This window comes from Typopeltis vanoorti, chromosome 6 (assembly GCF_054136105.1).
Source record: "Typopeltis vanoorti isolate ZY-2024b chromosome 6, IOZ_Tvanoo_1.0, whole genome shotgun sequence".
NCBI lineage: Eukaryota > Metazoa > Arthropoda > Arachnida > Uropygi > Thelyphonidae > Typopeltis > Typopeltis vanoorti.
In genome coordinates, this window is record NC_143554.1 from 100,007,975 (window position 1) to 100,029,059 (window position 21,085).

Sequence of the window (21,085 nt, forward strand, 5' to 3'; positions counted from 1 at the left end):
GGTCAAATATCATCTACTCCTGCTGCCTTTCCACATTTCAGACTTTTAATGGCTTTTTTCTACTTCAAGTATGGATATCTATTCCTGATTGCAATCAAGGTGCTTGGTGAGACATCTGGAAAGATTAGAGAGCAGAAGGAGGGTTGGTGATGGAATAATAATGTACAAGTGGCAGTGACAGCTAAGAGGAAGGCAAAGCAGAAGTGAGATGAGTGAAGAGTGGAAGAGGACAGAGAGAGAGAAAGCAAGAAGCCAAGAGAGTTGTGGCACAGGCGAAGGCCATGGTATATCAAGATCTGTATGATCAATTAAAAACAAAAGGAAGGACAGAGAAAAATTTATCAACTAAAGAAACGTAGAAATAAACCAGCAAAGGACATCGTACATGTGAGGCAGATCAAAGACGCTGAAGGAAGAGTATTATGGAGGGATGTGGACATAAGAAACAGATGGAAATTATACTTTGAGGGACTTTTGAATGAGGAAAATGCAAGGACTCACAGAGAAGATGGGCAGCTTTCTGAGGGGATGGTGCAGAACATCAGTAGAGTGGAAGTGATGGAGGCCATGAAGAGGATGAGGAATGGAAAATCGGTGGGCCCCGACAGAATTCCAGTGGAGGCATGGAAGGCACTGGGGGAAGAGGGAATTGACCTGCTGTGGGACCTGTTCATGAAAGTTTGCCAACAGGAAAATATACCTGAAGAATGGAGGGAGAGTACTCTTGTCCCCATCTACAAGGGTAAAGGGGATGCACAAGACTGTAAAAATTACAGAGGAACAAAGTTGATGTCCCACACAATGAAAATCCTAGAAAGGGTTCTTGATGGTAGATTGAGGAAGAAGGTGGAGATTGCAAAGGAACAATTTGGCTTCATGCCTGGTAGATCAACAACAGATGCTATCTTTGGGTTACGGCAGATGATGGAAAAGTATCGAGAGAAACAAAGGGAGCTACATCTGGCATTTATTTATCTGGAAAAAGCATACGATAGAGTGCCAGGGCAAGAAGTCTGGAGGTGTCTGAGGGAGAAGAAGGTTCCGGAGAAATATGTCAGGTTGGTTGGGGAGATGTACAGAAATGTGAAGACAAGTGTTTGGACATGTCTGGGAAAGACAGAAAGTTTTCAAGTAACAGTTGGCTTGCATCAAGGGTCAGCATTAAGTCCATTTGTTTAATATTGTGATGGAGGTGGTGACGGAGGAGGAGGTGAGAGAAGATGCGCCTTGGACAATGTTGTATGCAGATGACATCTTGCTGTGTGCAGATTCAAGAGAAGAAGTGGGAACTAAACTGGAAAGATGGAGAAAAGTACTGGAAGAGAGAGGTATATGAGACTGAGCAGAAGTAAGACAGAGTATATGTGTTGCACAGTGGGTGGCGGACAGGAGACAGATCTGGAGGTGGAAGGAAATGTCATCAGGAAGGTGAGAGACTTTAGATACTTAGGTTCAACAGTGGAAGAAGATGGAGGAGCTGAGAAGGAAGTGGGATGCAGGATACAAGCAGGTTGGAGGAACTGGAGGAAGATGGCTGGAATGTTATGCGATCAGAGGGTGCCGATCAATCTGAAAGGCAAAATCTATAGGATAGTAGTGAGGCCAGCTATGACATATGCTATAGAAACTGTGGCCCTGAGGAAAAATAACATCAGCAGGATGGAAGTAGCTGAGATGAGAATGCTTAGGTGGATATGTGGTGTGACCAGAAAGGGTCGTCTGAGAAATGACTATGTCAGGGGAGCAGTGAAAGTTACGAACTTAGGAGCGAAAATACAGGAAGCAAGGTTGAGATGGTTTGGTCATGTGATGAGGAGGGAGGACGAATATGTGGGAAGAGGGTCATGCAGATGGATGTACAAGGAAGGCGGAAGCGTGGGCAGCCAAAGAAGAGATGAAGGGAGCTGGTAGAAGAGGACTTGAGGATGAAGAACTTGGATGTGGTGACAGCCCAAGATAGGAAGGTGTGGAGGAGACTCATTATCAACAGTGACCCCACTTAAGTGGGAGAAGCTGCAGAAGAAGAAGATTGTATGTCTGTTGAGTGTATTTTTTTGCTAATGTCCTGTCATCACTGCTTGTTTCATTTGGCAATTTTTTGAAGTAATTACTCCATATAATAAGGATATCTTTTTCACCAGTTTTCATGTCACCTTTATCATCTCTAATTTCTTTTACAGCACTCTTTCCTCCATTTCTGAGCTTTTTCAACAGCCTCCAGAATATTTTGCCACCTCCTTGATATTTATTTTCTATGTTCTTACCAAAGTCTTTCCAAGACATTTGTTTAGCTAGTTTTACACAGTGTTTAACTTTTTTACATTTGTCTCTGTAAAAAAAATGCTTATAGGAAGATGATGTATTCTCTAAGAGCACAAGCTGACTTAATTTCCAGGAACTTTTGATATGCTTTCTTCTTTTCCTTTACTGCCTCTTCCTGTGTCCACCATGGGGCTCTGATTTTTTCTATCATTGCAGACAACCTCACCATATGCCTCTCTGGCTAAATAGGATGAAATATATGGTGAAGTGTTACTACAGATATGGCAGTTCAGCTGCTAGGGACAATGAAATGCATTGCCAAATTATCCTGATGGGTACAAAATGAGTAATCATTATGAGTGATGACTTAAATTATCCAAACATTAAATAAATGGATGAAACAGGGAGCTCTTCCATCCAACTCCCTGAAGCAAATGTGAAAGAAGGAACTCAAGAGCACAAGCTGATTATTTGTCAGGAACTTTGGATATGGTTTCTTCTTTTTCTTCACTACCTCTTTAACTTCCTGTGTCCACCATAGGGTTCTGATTTTTCAATCCTTCTCTTTATGGAGGGTGGGGGAAAGAACAAGAGGCCGTCCTTGGAAGCTGAGAATGAATGCCGCCAAGGGAGCGATGGATACATTTTTCTCTCAGAGGGTGGTGCGTGATTGGAATGGACTGCCAATGGATGTTGTGAGTGCAAGCAGTGTGAATGAATTCAAGAATAAGTATGATAGCTGCATGTGTAGTATGTGGCCTCCCTCAATGAGTCTCTGACTCTCTGGAGGTGTCTCTTAATTATAATAATAATAAACTCGAAATCATAGTGTGTTAGATTTGGTCATAGTGTCAGAAGGGGCTCAATTAAAAATGTGACTATTTTACCACCAGTTGGTTACAGTGATCATGCCTTACTGTCCTGGGAAGTAGGTAACTATACTGATGTTTCAATTAGGACAAGTTACATATTGAATAACAAAGCTGGAAATTATGACAAACTTAGGAGAATACCATCTTTAATCAAGTGGTATCAATTACTGAAAATGAAGGATATCAAAAATGCATGGGAAGCATTGAAAAAGGTGCTTAAATCTGAATATGTCCATAGAATTCAGAGTAGGACGAAATGGATTATAACCTTTATAGGAAGATAATGATGATGCTGAAGAAAGATCATCAGAATAAGAATGAGAGGAATTATGAAGCATATAAAGTACAGGCAAGAAAAGTTACAAGTTATGTGGAAAGCTAAATTGGAGTTCAAAAAGAACTTGACTGTACAGGATAAAGGTAACTCAAAAGAATTTTATTGTTATGCTGCAAGTAAAAGAAAAGATAAATGTGGAAGAATAACTTTACTGAAAGATCCTAGTAAATAAGTTGGCAGATGCCCCAAAAGAATACAGAAAAAAAAAATGTCAAAGAGCTAAGCTATGCATGAAAGTATCTAAACAAAAGTTAGGGGAAGACTTCTACAAGGTAGAAAAATGTTCTAGAGGCCATTAAAAAAAATGCTTATAAATGGAGGAACAAGTACTGCAAAAGGAATCAAAAAAAAAAAAAAAAAAAACCCTCAAGATAAGGATATCCTTAATGTCTGAAGTAATTACTTTGAAAGACTTCTAAATGCAAAAATCAGTGATAAAACTGTAGTAGAAAATTTTCAAGAGGAATGCAAACAGGAGTACATATCAATACTTGAGGCAAAAGAAGCTGTCAAAAACTTGAAATATGGAAAGGCAGCTGGAGTAGGTGATATTCAATCCGAAATGCTCAAATATGGAACTATAAAAGTTTTGCAGCGGCTACACTGCATATTTCAGAGGGCCTGGTCAGAAGGTCAAATTCCAAATGATTGGAGTAGAGTTCCATCTATAAGATGGAACTCTCTATTCCTAGTTCCCATCTATAAGAAAGGAAATAAAGCTGAATGTGAGAGTTACATAGGAATTTCTCAACTTAGTGTTCCAGGTAAAATTTATGCAAGCATACTTGAAAAGAGGCTAAGAAACATTGTGGAAGAGAAATTGGCAGAACAAGCAGCTGGATTCAGGCCAAGCAGAGGTTGTCAGGATCTGATTTCCACTTTATGACAAATAGTTGAGAAATCATGCAAATATGATAAGAATCTGTACTTAAGTTTTATAGATCTGGAAAAAGGCATATGAGGTGCACAGGTAAAAGTTTTCAAAACACTACCACTTTTTGAAGTAAATGGAATATTATAGAGAGCAATACATAGTCTACATTTAAGTTGTAAGTCAGCAGTTAGAACTGAAGGGAATATGGAATACAGGAAGATGGTTTGATGTAAAATCAGGTATAAGAGAAGGATGCATATTATTTCCACTCTTATTCATCATCTATATGGATCATTATGAAAGAAATGGCATTAGGCCATTTCTTTCATAATGTGATTCATATAGATGAATCACATTATGAAATGTGATCCAGCTATACATAAGACTTAACATAAGAAGTCAAACTTAGCACTCTGCTTTATGCAGATGATGATGAACTTTTAAACACATCGAGCACAAGTCTCCAGGATTCGCTTACTAAACTGAATAACAGCTGTAATAAATTTGGCACGAAAACCAGCAATAAAAAGACCAAAACTATGGAAATAGACAGGAACACAGAAAACTACAGCTGCATTTTGAATGGAGAGAACAAGTAAAATATTTCAGCTATTTAGACACAGTTTTTAGTGAAGATGGCAAGTTAAATCTGTAAATAGACAAACAGAATAAGCAAAGCTAGTATGGTGGGAAGCCAGTTGAACAAATTAGCAGTATACAAGATGGTGTTCAAACCAGTTTTAAGTTATCAATGTGAGAGTTTGGTTAGAAATAAAGGGCAAAGTCTGACTGTCACCTCGTCGTGGTGCCCTCTGGATGATCTAACGACAGCAGCATTTCTTCTTTTTCCCATCATGGACACAAATTTCAGTGATTATACTTATGCTATCACGTACGGGGCAGCCAACGTGACTCTTGATTTGGAAATGATGTCAGAGTTGAGAAATGAGCAAATCATTCCACCCATTACAAGAAATATTAATATCATCCAATGTAATTTAAATGGTATCATTACCCCAGCAAGCAAAGAAAAACTAAATGAACTATTACTACTAGCTGACAAATATGATGCTATTATCTGCATCCAGGAAACCAAACCTTGACAAACCAACAGACTAAACATTAGAAATATGAAATCATAAGACAAGCCTACGGACCAAAATTTGGACGGCTTCTGACACTAATTCGAAACTTGTCATATAAAGTTGTTGAGTTAGACATAGTATCAGAAGGAACTGAAATACAAGGAATCCAAATACTGGAACCAAGTAAAAAGCCATTAAACATATTCAATTGTTATCATCCTCCTGACAAACCTGGACCAAATCTTTCCAACCTATCCCATCTCATTGAAGAAAACTCCATTATCTTAGGAGACATGAACAGCAAACATTAGTTATGGGGTTCTGAGGAAATAAACCCAAGAGAAAAAAACCTGAGTAAAAAAAATATCATTGGAACTTCCAGAAGGCAAATGAAAGATCACACATACCATGATGACTTAGACAAAGCCTATACAACTTGGAAGAATACTATCCTAAATGCAGCAAAGAAAAGTATCCCAAAGGACTACAGGAGAAAAGTTATTTCAAACTACACAAAGGTTGACCAGGAACTTGCCAGTAAAATAACTAAACGAAATTAATTATTTAAAATCTTAAAAATTGGAAGCTCTCCAGAATCGAGTACAACAAGATAAATATTTAAATTAAACAAAAATATAATATATTACAAAGAACTAGGTGGCAAGAATTTTGCCACAACTTAAATCCAAACACTTCAGATACCAAACTTTGGAAACTGACTGCTAATTTACAAAGAGACCTACCAAAGGCAAGTGAGACTAACACGTTAAAAGATCCAGATGGAAATATCAAAATTGGAGATAAGGAGATCACAAATACCTTGGCCTTTCATTTTCAAAATATAAGCAAACTAGAGATGAATACTAGGAAAGGCCATCAAATATCAAAACAGGCTCGACAGCAGAAAAATGCTGCAAACTCACCAAAATATCGAAACAAACTATTCTGGGATCAATATACAATCTCTGAATTGGGAAATGCCTTGGAGAGACTAGATATAAATAAATCATGTGGACCAGATAATATACAAGGAATTATGATCAAACATCTTCCTTACCTAGCCCTAGATTGGCTAATTCGCTTATACAACAATAGCCTAAAACAAGGAAAAGTTCTGAAAGACTGGAAGACAGCCAAAATCATACCAATCTTAAAGCCTAACAAACCACAAGACCAACCAGGAAGGTATAGACCAATTTCACTGACTTCAATTCCAGGCAAATTAATGGAAAAAAATTATACTCCAACATTTGAATTACTATCTAAACAAAAAGAGTACACTACCACATTTTCAGGCTGCCTTTAGAAGAAATTACTCAACAACTGATCAACTTTTCTACTTAACCCAGACTTCACCAAATCCACCATTACAGCTTTTATAGATTTTAGCAATGCCTTTGACAAGCTGTGGAGGCAGAAACTCTTTTCTAAACTTTGTCATATTGGAATAGAAGGGAAAGTTCTTAACTGGATCTATGACTTTCTAAGAAATAGAACAATTCGAGTTAGAATAAATAATACCTATTCCAAGAAAGTGAAAATAAGACAGGGACTCCCTCAAGGTAGCATTTTGAGCCCACTCCTTTTTTCCATCTACTTAAATGACTTAGATAAAAATATAAATAAAGAAACAAAGATAGCTATGTTTGCTGATGATTTGGTCACAACAACCCAGAAACAGCAGAAGGTTACTTAAACAAAGCCATTGAAAGTTTAGCTACATACTGTGAAAACCAAAAAATCAAAATTAACCCTACTAAATCAGAAATCTGTGTTTTCACTATTAATAACCACCTCAGAAAGTGGAGACCAAAGATTAAGCTAAACAGTCAACTAATTACATTTAATGAAAACCCCAAATACCTTGGAATTACTCTGGATCCATTGCTAAGCTTCAATAAACATATTAACAATGTTGCAGTCAGAGCAAAAAGAAGACTAAATATCATGAAAAGTATCTCAGGTAAAGAGTGGTGAGCTGATGCTAAAACCTTAAATGTCACATATACTTCCATTATCCGTCCCATAATGGAATATGCTTCACCTATCTGGATGCAAACATCACAAACCAGTTTAGTCAAGCTTATAAAAATTCAGAAAAATGCAGCTAAAATCATATGTGGACTAAGGAATACAACTCCTGGAAAAATAGCAGAATTCGAATCGAACCTTGTTCCTTTAAAAATTAGGTGGCAAGAAAATCTTACCAAATTTGTAGAAAAAAGAGCCAACCTTGCACATCATAGAACAAGTGAACTTTTTTAAAAACTGGAAACCAACAAACAGAATAAAGAAAAAATCAACAATGTATGCAACCATAAAAAATAAAATTCTCTTCGATTGTCCAAATAAAATAGCCGACTACCCAGCATTTCCTCTAAATCAAGACAGGAAAAATATAGTTATCAACTCTGAAATAGGGAAACATGAGAAAAAAAGCCTAGAAAACCTTGAAATCTTGAGATCATTAGCCCTTTCAAAAATAATGGAATATGGACCTGACTCAATAAAGATCTACACAGATGGCTTCAAGAATCCAAATGGCAAGTCTGGGAGTGGCATGCTCATCTATGGCTCTCATAATATAGAACTAAAAACAACTAACAGTATTGGATGCAACTCATACCATGCAGAATTAATAGCCATTAACACAGCACTGCAATATTTGGACAAACAAAACCTGAAAGAGTTTATATTTTTCACAGATTCCTTAGCAGCCCTTCAAGCTATTAAGAACTGCTACACTAGCCAATCAAGAAATACTTAGAGACATAGCAAAAAACATAAACAAACTACATAAGGATTTCGAAATAATCTTCCAATGGATCCCATCCCATGTGGGATGGGATCCATTGGAAGAAAACGAACCTGCAGATGAAGTAGCAAAAATGGTCGCAACATCAAGTGATACCACAGATTGGAAGAAAACGAACCTGCAGATGAAGTAGCAAAAATGGTCGCAACATCAAGTGATACCACAGATTGGAAGAAAACGAACCTGCAGATGAAGTAGCAAAAATGGTCGCAACATCAAGTGATACCACAGATTGGAAGAAAACGAACCTGCAGATGAAGTAGCAAAAATGGTCGCAACATCAAGTGATACCACAGATTGGAAGAAAACGAACCTGCAGATGAAGTAGCAAAAATGGTCGCAACATCAAGTGATACCACAGATTGGAAGAAAACGAACCTGCAGATGAAGTAGCAAAAATGGTCGCAACATCAAGTGATACCACAGATTGGAAGAAAACGAACCTGCAGATGAAGTAACAAAAATGGTCGCAACATCAAGTGATACCACAGATTGGAAGAAAACAAAACTGCAGATGAAGTAGCAAAAATGGTCGCAACATCAAGTGATACCACAGATTGGAAGAAAACGAACCTGCAGATGAAGTAGCAAAAATGGTCACAACATCAAGTGATACCACAGATTGGAAGAAAACGAACCTGCAGATGAAGTAGCAAAAATGGTCGCAACATCAAGTGATACCAGAGATTGGAAGAAAACGAAACTGCAGATGAAATAGCAAAAATGGTTGCAACATCAAGTGATACCACAGATTGGAAGAAAACAAAACTGCAGATGAAGTAGCAAAAATGGTCGCAACATCAAGTGATACCACAGATTGGAAGAAAACGAAACTGCAGATGAAGTAGCAAAAATGGTCGCAACATCAAGTGATACCACAGATTGGAAGAAAACAAAACTGCAGATGAAGTAGCAAAAATGGTCGCAACATCAAGTGATACCACAGATTAGAAGAAAACGAAACTGCAGATGAAGTAGCAAAAATGGTCGCAACATCAAGTGATACCACAGATTGGAAGAAAACAAAACTGCAGATGAAGTAGCAAAAATGGCCGCAACATCAAGTGATACCACAGTTTTCGATTCTTTTTAAAAACACCCAAAAAGAAAACATAAAAAGAACAATTCTTCAGAACATGACTCACCAGTGGTACTCAGCAGAAAATCCAGGAGCTACCATCAACTCCAAGTTTAATCGCAGTGCCACTACCATGATCTCTCACCTCAAGACCAGCCACATGACTGATCAAGTTTAGCAATGGCATAAAAGTCTTTCCCACCTGCAAAATCTGTAACATCGAAGAAGCATCACCAATGCATTTGCTAAACTGTATGAATATTTCCAAATGTGAGCTCTATAACAACCCAGAAAAGGTGCTGTATAAAATACATGAACTTGACCTCTATGATCTGGTGTAATAATACCATGGGATAATAAATAAAGAGTTTGGTTAGAAATAAAGCACTTGATCAAAGATTACAGACCACAGATATGAGAGTTTGTAGAAAAGGTCTGAACAGATGGCATCAATGGCAGAATCATATTAAAAATGAAAATATTAGAAAAGAACTTGACATTGTTAGCACTGAAGAATGTGGAAGCAGAGCTAATCTGAGGTGATATGACCACTTAAATAGAATGGATGAGGAAAGGGTCAGGATAAGTTTGATGCCAAGATGGCAGGAAAAAGATCCAAAGGAACACAAAGGTGTAGGTGGATTGATTCAGATCTAGAACAAAATGTTAGATTTGACAATATTGGAGTGCTGACAATAGGCATAATTTGTAAGAAAATTGTTGATAGGAGGTTATTAATAATGTAAACTCAACATCCCTTGAGGGTGCATATTAGGAAATTATTATTATACAGGCATCTCCATGGAGTCAGTAGACTCGTTGTGGGAGACCCAAACTACCCACAACCGAGTCAGGCAATGCATTCCAATCATTCACTACTCTCCAAGCAAAAAAATCTACTCCTCACACCCTTGTTAACCACACTCTTACTTAATTTCCATGGACCTTTGTTCTTCTGCCACTATCCCACCGCTGAAATATTTTCCCATGCATCAATCTTATAAAAACCTTTTAGTAACTTAAATGTTTTTTTCATATCCCATCTTCTCTGCTTATCAACTAACTTCTGTAACCCATAAACTCTCAATCTATCAATGTAGGGAGCATTCTTCACACCCCCTCACCAACTTGGTCACTCGCCTCTGAATCTTTTCTACCACTTCCTCATCTCCAAGGAATCAAGGTGACCAGACCTGAGCATAGTAATCCAGATGTGGATGCATCAATGCCTTATAAAGAGGAATAATAACTTCTTTATCCCTGCATGTTAATGTGTCCTTCAATAGCCAAGTAATTGTAAGCACTATCTAGGATACCTTAGCAATATGCCCTCTGAACTTTATCTCTCTATCCACCAATACCCTCAAGTCACTAGCCTCATCAATCTCTTGGAGTACAGTTCCATCCATGTGTACACAGCTTGTAATTGATTATGACGAGTAGGGTTAGAAATGAAACAATTAATGCTAGAGACCACAGATATGAGTTTCGAGAAAAATTAGGAGAATGAAATCAATGGTGGAATCATATTAAAAATGAAGATTATTATGTATGATCTTGACATTGTTACATTCAGGAATGTGTGAGCAGACCTAATCTAGGGTATTAGTATGGTCACTTAAATAGAGAATGGGAGAAAGAGAGAAAAGGTTATCAAAATGTGTTTGATGGTAAGATGGCAGGGCAAAAAATTACCCACAGAAAGAAAAAGATCTAAGTGGATTGATTTGTCAGAAGTACTCAAGAAGACAGAAATATAAGACATGACAATATTCAAGTGCAGATGTGATATGCTAGTTTGGAGGAAACTGTTGATAGGAGATTAAAAATAATATAAACGTAATCCTGTAGTACTGTCATAATATCCTGTACTCCCTCTGAGGATACCTATCAGGAAACTGATAATTTTCTTGCCCTTTTTTTTTTTTGCAGAACAAAAAACTGGTATCAGTTCCAAAATATGGTGTTGGAACCATATCAATTTATATATATATCAACCTGAATGTGAAAACTCAAAAGGAATTTCATTACTGTATTCTAAAAAAGATTTATGCAAGTATAAGTCAGTAAAGGTTATGAAAGGCCAAACAGTTAAGAAATCATAGGAACATTATATTCATCTTGGGTGGTGGTGGTGGGGGGAACTACAATGAAATAGATAAAAACATAGGCACAAAAACTTTCAAAGCACCAAATTCATATGGGATTAATGAAATCTTACACACTACTATAGTTGACATAAGAGATTTGATACATCATTTACACACAGAATGGATGGTTTGATATTAATCGAGTTTTAGAGTTTCATCTCCATTATTTACGGTAACCTCTACTTTACAACCCCCCTCCCCCTTTTCAACTGGTATAAATTTTCTAATTACTATGAAATGCCACATCCAAGATGCAAGGCAATCATGATGTGTATTCTTTTAAAGCAGCTTCCAGACTGACTTCGATCACAGTGTATAACCAATAATAGTTTTTGTGTGCGTGCGCAGCGCACGCACACACACACACACACGTGCATTCTGGATTTTGAGAGGGCTGGGTTTAGGGGATGAGTGGCAAGCAATGTTGATTTTGTAAAGAGGGAAGCTGTTGGCTAAAAAAGTGTCCCAAATATAAGTGATTTTAGTGAAGAGGATGTGGATGATTCTAGCTCAATTTGATAAGGTTTTGATAATACCATACTGCCAGGATGGGTTGTGGTGGAAGGTACATATGGTATTTCAGAAGTTTCAGCTACCTACATCAAATTTTATTGATGCAGAGATATTTTTATACTGAGATACTGAGTATTTTTCCCTGTTTTAAAATGTCTAACAATTTATTCTGCACTGAGCCAAATACTAAATTAAAGTCGATAAAAGTTTCTTCCCACATCAGTTGCGATAACTGTAGTAGAGACTACATCTATTATGGATATTCCATACTTCTCATAAATTTCTTTATTTTGCTTTGTATAATTATTATAAATAATTTATATAATAATAATTTTGTTTAATAACTTTATTAGTCTACAGTTTTTGAAAATTCCTTATATGGGAAGCATTCTTCTCAATTTCCAGGGATTTCTCCAAGCTCAATATAATAGCATAATTAATTTCAAATTTTGTTTATCTACTTTTATATAATTTTCTTGCAATCTTTTCTATATTCTCTAAAGGAGAACATGTGGGATTACTAGTCAGGAGATTTTTATATTTTTTTTTTTTTTTTTTTTTTTTTTTTTTTTTTCCCGGGACTGCTGTTAACTTTTGAGTCCTGCATTGAGTTCCTTTTTCTTCTAGCTTATCAGATAACTTCGCAACAGATTTCGCCATCAGGTTTTTTAAAATTTTTCACTTTTCCCCTATCAATATCTATACTTCGGTTTCCACATGCTGTTCAACTTTTACTCATTTTAAAAATGTTTACAAACTGACTGTTTCATCTTGATATTCATATCAAGCCTGTTTAATAATTTGACAAAGTCTAAGACAAGAAACCAAGAAATTTTTAAAATTATTATTTTATTTTGGAATGGGAGGGGAGATCGCAGAAAGATACTAGAGTGCACTCCATACCAGCATGCCTATTTTGGTGATTTAGACTTAGCATGGTTTATTGCTACTATTTATGACCAGTTTTAATAGTGTTTCAATTTGGCATTTTTGCAAAAACAAAATCTGTACTTCATCCATCTATTTAAATAACTGTGTGCCATATAATTTAAGGTTAAGAATAATGTAACAATATGTTCAGTAAACTCACCAATTTTTTTTATTCTGCTGGTCAACAACAGCCATTTTTACCCGGGTTTTTTCATAGCTATCTTCACTAGCATGAATGTGCATTTTGTACAGCATACAGCCCAGTGATTCCAGTGACCTACAAAAGCAGCACAATATCATAAAATAAAAAAATAAATAATTAACATATGAAGTAGAAGTTTTTGGATTCTTCATCACATAAGTGATGAAGAATCCAAAATCAACCACATTATACAGCTATGTTCAATTTTGAAATGCTTGGCACATGGGCCAATAGAAATTAAAAAGAGATAGCCCAACAAATTGTTACAAGTGTTCAAACTTCTGGATTCTAAAGAAAATTCCAACATTTGAATAGAGTTCAAGATTATTTTGTATAGAGAACAATAAGCCAAATTAACATACAAGTGACATTAGCAACTTAAAATATCAGTGTACTCACTGATTCAAGACTGCAACCGGTCTTGAAGGCATGAATGGGAGAAAGAAAAAATATATTCATCAAGTCTTGAATCTAAAAACTACCAAACAATGCTTGCTTGTTTGCAAATATATATCATGCTAGCAAGCTTATAATTCTTCACAGAATATAGTTTGAAACTGTTCACAGATAAATTCATGTAAAAATTTTATGGAATTTACAACCCTGTTAAAAAACTTTTTTATTATCCCGACGTTTCGATTTTCATATCAAGATCATCATCTGGAGAATACATAAATTTACAAGACAAGCTGAGTTACATTATTAACTGTAAGCCAGAGAAACAATGATTTGATCACATGTTATTCTACTGGCATGACCTCTAGTGAAAAAAAAAAAAAAAAATTATTTATAAATTACATCAAGCTAAATTCTATTTATGATGACAGGATTAAACACATTCTTTCTTACAGATGGTTTTCTTTCAGAAACAATGATGTCCTATTTTTTATTATTACAATTGTTATTTAAGATACTGGATTTTTCTACATTTCTGTTTATAGTTGTTCTTAGTGAGGAAGGTTCTGTGGGTCGAATATATGCCTTCCATATGTTTGGGATTTTAAGACCATCATTATTGTTCAGATTGGGGAGGTTGATAATGATCTCACAGGTTTCCTTAAATTTCTGTTCATACCATGTTTTAGTGCAATGTAGACAGCTAGTGCTTTTCGAGTAAATTCTGTGTAAGGTATTCAAGGGCATGATCCGAAAGGCCAGCTTCACCATAATTATTATATTTAATGTGTCGTTTATGTTCTTTTTGTCTGATAGGAATTGTGCGTCCTGTTTCTTCTACATATGGTATGTTGCAAGTACAATAAATACAGCATACTCCAGGGTGGGCTAGTGGAGAGAGTGGATCTTTGGATGAGTTGAGTAAGCTTTTTAATTTTGCAGGAGGTTTAAAGGTGGCTTTTGAGGTTGTATTTTTGTAGTACTCTGTTTATTTTGTCTGATGTTCCTTTATAAGTTTCAGTAAGGAAATACCATGAGCAGACATATTACTAACTATTTTAATAAGGGAATTAACTCACGTAAATTATTCTTTATTCGTAGAATTTTCACCTGAGTATCACAGGCATCATCAGTACAGGTACAAGGCTAATTAAACAATACCTGTTATATTCACAAAGCGCCACCTAAGTAGCTAAGGTTAAATTTCCTAAATTTATTTAATTATTATTATTATTTATTTATTTATTTTTATTTATTTAATTATTCAATTATAATAATTTTAAAAAAATTTATTTTTTTATTTTATTTTTTTTTTTTTTATATATATGTGTATACAATTATATGTTAGGAAAGATTTGCTGCTTTATAAAGTACTATCTCCCACAAGGGGGAAAGACGTAGACCATCATATCTGTTTAGGTTAGGGAAGTGAAGTAATGTTTCACGTTTCTTTGTATAGCCGTTCCATTAGCAACCAACTTTTGTGAAAATGACTTTTGTCTTGTTCAACTTAACTCTATGTCTGGTGTTGATGGCATGTTCTGCAATTCCAGACTGTTCGGGTTCAAGGTACTGGATGTACAACTGGTGTTCTTCTAACTGGACCTGAGCAGATCTTCCTGTTTGTCCGAAATATGATAATCCACACAAGCAGGGAATCTCGTAGACACCTGGATAGCTGAGATGTGGGAGCTTGTCCTTTGGAGACATTAGGAATGTGGAGATTTTTCTGATGGGTCGAAAAGCCACACAGATATTTAGTGGTTTTAGCACCTTAGCTATGCGTTCACTAACCCAGTGTACATAGGGGATAGATATACGTGTAGGTTCTTCTGAACTTGAAGAGGATGCTGGAGCATGACTACTTAAAGCTCTTTTTATGAAGGACTTCTTATAGCCATTGGATATGAAGGAGGAATTAATATACTGTAATTCTTTTTGTAAAAGTTCTTCTGAAGAACAAAAGATATTGGCTCTATGAACTAGTGTTTTTATAGTACCTACCTATTGGCTGGAATGGTGATGTGATTCAGCGTGGATGTACTAGCCTGTATGAGTCTCTTTCCTATAGACTGTGAATTGTAGTTATCCATCTGGTTGGCGAAGAATCAAGAGGTCTAGAAAGGCTAACTGCTTATTTACTTCTACTTCTAGGGTGAACTAGATCCTTGGATGAAGTGCATTAATTTTTGAGAGAAACTGTTGTAGTTCTTCTGAGGTGCCCTTCCATATGGCAAAAATGTCGTCCACATATCTGAGACAAATGTTAGGTCTGGGTGTAATGTTGCGAAGGATACGCTGTTCGAAATACTCCATGAAGTAGTTGGCAATAGTAGGAGATATTGGATTACTCATTGCTGTCCCTTCGATTTGTTGGTATAACTGGTTTTTAAAGGAAAAATAACCGGACTTTATTACAAATTCAAATAATTTGACAATGTCTGGAGGAAATTCTTGGTGTAGTAATTTTATGCTGTCCGTCAACGAAACAACATCTAGACTAATCATAATCTCTGAATCGTCTAGATGCAGATCGAAAATTTTATTTCTGAAGTCCACAAAATTTTTTTATATATGTAGCAGTTCTTCTAGTTGAAGAAGTGAGTAAATTTGACAGAAATTTTGATATTTTGTAAGTGGGACAATCTATACAGTCTACAACTGGTCTTAATGGAATTCTGGCTTATGCACTTTTGGAATACCATATTTGGAATACGTATTCTCTTCTGTCTTGAATGACTACAGCCTTCCCTTTGTCAGCTTTGGTAATAATTAGGTTCTTGTTATTTTTTAGTGATTTCAGTACTTTTTGTCCAGCATACGATAGGTTCGGCTGCAGAATCTTGGCGTTAAAAACAATTTTTAATTGAATAATTATTTAATTATTCATTTAAATAATTATAAAAAAAAATCAGCTAACGCCTTTTTATTCCTGTATACGGGGAGTAGGTGAGGCCATTTAGCCATATCTAACTTTTGGAGACTGAGTGGGCAGTTCAATCTCCACTGGTACCAATCACAGATAGATGGCCCAAGGCTATCACTAATTAAGCTGTACACAGTGAAGAGAGATGGCTCAATTGTGCCGCCATCTCGTGGTCCCTAACACAATATATTTAATGTCTGAAATAATGTGGGTTCTACGGTCGATTTTCTTGAGTTTACAGGACGAAAAACCCGAGTTTCCGGGAGGAAAAACCTGCTTGTCGGTGCCAGAGATCGACTAACTCAGGAACCGGTTGAAAAAAGGCTTAGAAAAATTTCCTCTAGTCGCCGACTAGACTCAAAACCAAGTCTTCCTTCGTGCGGCCAAGCGCCGTGGTATGCAAACGCCACACCCACTGAGCTACACAGGCTCTTAAATAATAATTATTTAAATGAATAATTAAATAACTAAATAATTACAATTTAAATAAATTTAGGAAATTTAATCTTAGCTACTTAGGTGGTGCTTTGTGAATATAACAGTTATTGTTTAATTAGCCTTGTACCTGTACTGATGATGCCTGTGATACTCAGGTGAAAATTCTACGAATAAAGAATAATTTACGTGAGTTAATTCCGTTATTATAATAGTTAGTAAAATGTTCCTTTAATGCAGGGAATGGTTATAGTTTTACTGTAGTCTGGTTGGTCTTTGTTTTTTAATCGAGGTTTTGTAGAGAATTTTGTTAATAGTGTTTTGGCTGTATCAGTTTTTTTTTGAAAACTATTGCTGATAATTTTAAATTCATCTTTCAATGTCTGTTTGCTGGAACAGATCGACTGAGCCCTGTTTTTTAGAGTGTTGAAGACACCTACTTTTTGTGTTGGGTGGTGGTAGGAGTTTATGTGTATATATTGTCCCGTATGTGTCCATTTCCGGTAGACAGTGACGGAAAGATTGCCAGAGGGAACACGTGTGACAAGTGTATCTAGAAACAAAAGTATGTTATGTTTTTTCAATCTCAATTGTGAACTGTATGCATTTGTGTTGTTTATTTAGGTGGCTAAGGAATGTGTCTAATGACTGGCGGCCATGGGACCAGATCGCATAAACATCATCAATGTATCTAAGCCAGAATAAGAGGTTTTAGAGGGGAGGAACTTAAAAGTAAATTGCTCAAAATATTCCATGTAAAAGTTAGCGATAGGGGAGGATAATGGTGAGCCCATGGCTGTGCCTTCTTTTTGTAGGTAGAAGGCATTTTGCCATACCAAATAACCAGAACGTAATACATGCGCAAAGAGTGCCGTGATATCTGGACGGAATTTGTTCTGTAGGAGAAGGATTGTGTCATTGATTGGGACATTCGTAAAGAGGGCAGAGACATCAAAACTGACTAATAAATCATCTTTTTCTAACGTAATGTCTTTGATATAGGAGGGGGAATAACCTACCAACTTCTTGAATGTTGCTGCTAATTTTTTGGCTAAGCGATAAGTCGGGCTATCAATTCCTTCAACTATAGATCTTAGCGGTGTGTTTTCTTTGTGAATTTTCGGTAGCCCGTAAATTCTTGGGGAGCGTGCGTAGTGCGGAAATAGTTTTTTGACAGTGTCTTCAGGCCATGTGGTAACTGACTTAAGTAGTTTCTCTGTTTTGTTTTTTATTCTATTAGTTGGGTTGTAATTAATTAATTGGTATGTGTTATTGTCAGAGACCAGCAGATTCATTTTTTCCACATAAGTGGTACGGGTTTAAAATAACGGTGACATTTCCTTTATCGGCTCTGGTTATTACTATGTTCGGATCTGTTTTAAGTGATTTTATCGCTGTTAATTCGTGTTTAGTTATGTTGCTTGTTATTGTTTTGTTATGATTTAAAATGTTGGCAGTTTCTAAACGTAAACATATTTCTTCTGCTATGTTATTTGGGATGAATCTTAGGCCTCTTTCAATATTACAAATAAATTCAAGTTTGTTTATCGATTTTGGTGCTATAACAAAATTTAAACCTTTGTGAAGTATAGCGATTTCGTCTTTGTTTAGAGCATGGTCAGATAGGTTGACTATGTTATTGATACCTGTGGGCGATTGGTGGCTCCTGTTGTTTCTTGCTTCTGGTTGGTTGTTGTTGTTGTTCACCGTGGAGAACTTTGAACATGGCAGCTGGTTTTGTCGTTCTTTTAGTCTTTGGAATTTGAAAATTAAGTTTTCTTTCTTTATTTGGAGTAATCTTTTCTAGGATCATCCCGATATCTTCCTTTACGTAGCTTGAAAGTTCCGTTTTTTCCTTTATAGCTGGTTTTGTGTAGAGGCTAGGTTCTTTCTGGTAGCTTGGGTCTGCTCTCTTAGAGAGAGCAGATACTAGCTACCAGAAAGAACCTAGTTAACTTTAGTTAATTAGTTAACTACAACCCAATGAATAGAATAAAAAACAAAATAGAGAAACTACTTAAGTCAATTACCACATGGCCTGATCTGCTCTCTCTAAGAGAGAGCAGATCCGAGCTACCAGAAAGAACCTAGCCACTACACAAAACCAGCTATTAAAGGAAAAAATGGAACTTTCAAGCTACGAAAATGAAGATATCTGGATGATCCTAGAAAAGATTACTGACAACACAGCAAAAGATTACTCCAAATAAAGAAAGAAAACTTAATTTTCAAATTCCAAAGACTAAAAGAACGACAAAACCAGCTGCCATATTCAAAGTTCTCCATGGTGAACAACAACAACAACCAACCAGAAGCAAGAAACAACAGGAGCCACCAATCGCCCACAGGTATCAATAACATAGTCAACCTATCTGACCATGCTCTAAACAAAGACGAAATCTCTATACTTAACAAAGGTTTAAATTTTGCTATAGCACCGAAATCGATAAACAAACTTGAATTTTTATTTGTAACATTGAAAGAGGCCTAAGATTCATCCCAAATAACATAGCAGACGAAATATGTTTAGAAACTGCCAACATTTTAAATCATAACAAAACAATAACAAGCAATGTAACTAAACATGCATTAACAACGATACAATCACTTAAAACAAATCCGAACATAGTAATAACCAGAGCCGATAAAGGAAATGCCACCGTTATTTTGAACCATGCCACTTATGTAGAAAAAATGAATCTGCTGGTCTTTGACAATAACACATACCAATTAGTTAACTACAACCCAACCAATAGAATAAAAAACAAAACAGAAAAACTTAAGCCAATTACCACATGGCTCGAAGATATGTTCAAAAAACTATTTCCGCACTAAGCGCACACTATTAACAAAATTCTCTACAAAACCTCAATTTAAAAAACAAAGACAAATCAGACTACAGTAAAACTATAATTATTCCCTTCATTAAAGGAACATCAGACAAAATAAACAGAGTACTACAAAAATACAACCTCAAAGCCACCTTTAAACCTCCTGCAAAATTAAAAAGCTTACTCAACTCATCCAAAGATCCACTCTCTCCACTAGCCCACCCTGGAGTATACCGTATTTATTGTACTTGCAACATACCATATGTAGGAGAAACAGGACGCACAATTACTATCAGACAAAAAGAACATAAACGACACATTAAATATAATAATTATGGTGAAGCTGGCCTTTCGGATCATGCCCTGAATACCTTACACAGAATTTACTCGAAAAGCACTAGCTGTCTACATTGCACTAAAACATGGTATGAACAGAAATTTAAGGAAGGCTGTGAGATCATTATCAACTACCCCAATTTGAACAATAATGATGGTCTTAAAATCCCAAACATATGGAAGGCATATATTCGACCCACAGAACCTTCCTCACTAAGAACAACTATAAACAGAAATGTAGAAAATCCAGTATCTTAAATAACAACTGTAATACTAAAAACAGGACATCACTGTTTCTGAAAGAAAACCATCTGTAAGGAAGAATGTGTTTAATCCTGTCATCATAAATAGAATTTAGCTTGATGTAATTTTTTTTTTCACTAGACGTCATGCCAGTAGATTTCACAGCATTTTCTATAACATATCCCTGTTTTGCATTCAAGAACTTTGAATGCCTTTATTAAACGAAGTAAAAGTTTTGTTTATATCAAGAAAAAGAAGTCTTGATTGAGAAGGAAAAGAAAATAGTTTTATTTTGAAATTCTACATAATTTTAATACAAATTTAAACAGCTAAATAAGTAAGAAAATCATAAAATCATGCATTTCATTATCAAATTCCTGACAGCATGTTCCCTCAAGGGGGTGTACAGGATACGATAGTACTACATGAAAAATTTACATCATTACTAACTTCCTATCTACAATTTTCTTCCAAATCAGTCTGTTACTTGTCAAGACTCCAACATTATCAGATCTTATATTTCTATCGTCTAAGGCACTTTGTACCGTATCAATCCACCTATATCTTGACCTTCCCTCTGGGTCATTTTCCTGCCAAACAAGTGTTCTCTGCCAGGTTGGCAGGAAAATGATCAAGAGGGAAGACCTCTGAGATTAGCTCTGCTAAAGCATTCATGGACGCTCACAATGTTATGTTCTTTCCTAATATCCTTGTTTTTAATATGATATTGCCATTGATGCCATCTGTTGACGCCTCTAATCTTTCTCAGGACTCTCACATCTGCAGTCTCTAGTCTTTGG

At 36.0% G+C, this 21,085-nt stretch overlaps 1 protein-coding gene across 1 annotated transcript in view; it reads right to left on the reverse strand.

Moving 5' to 3' along the window:
- Su(Tpl) (Suppressor of Triplolethal) overlaps window positions 1-21,085 on the reverse strand; it is a 236,481-nt gene that overhangs the window by 161,750 nt on the left and 53,646 nt on the right. Inside the window, exon 4 of the mRNA XM_090394333.1 lies at window positions 13,077-13,193. Coding sequence (XP_090250459.1) covers window positions 13,077-13,193 — 117 coding nt within the window. The remainder of the gene's footprint in view (window positions 1-13,076; window positions 13,194-21,085) is intronic.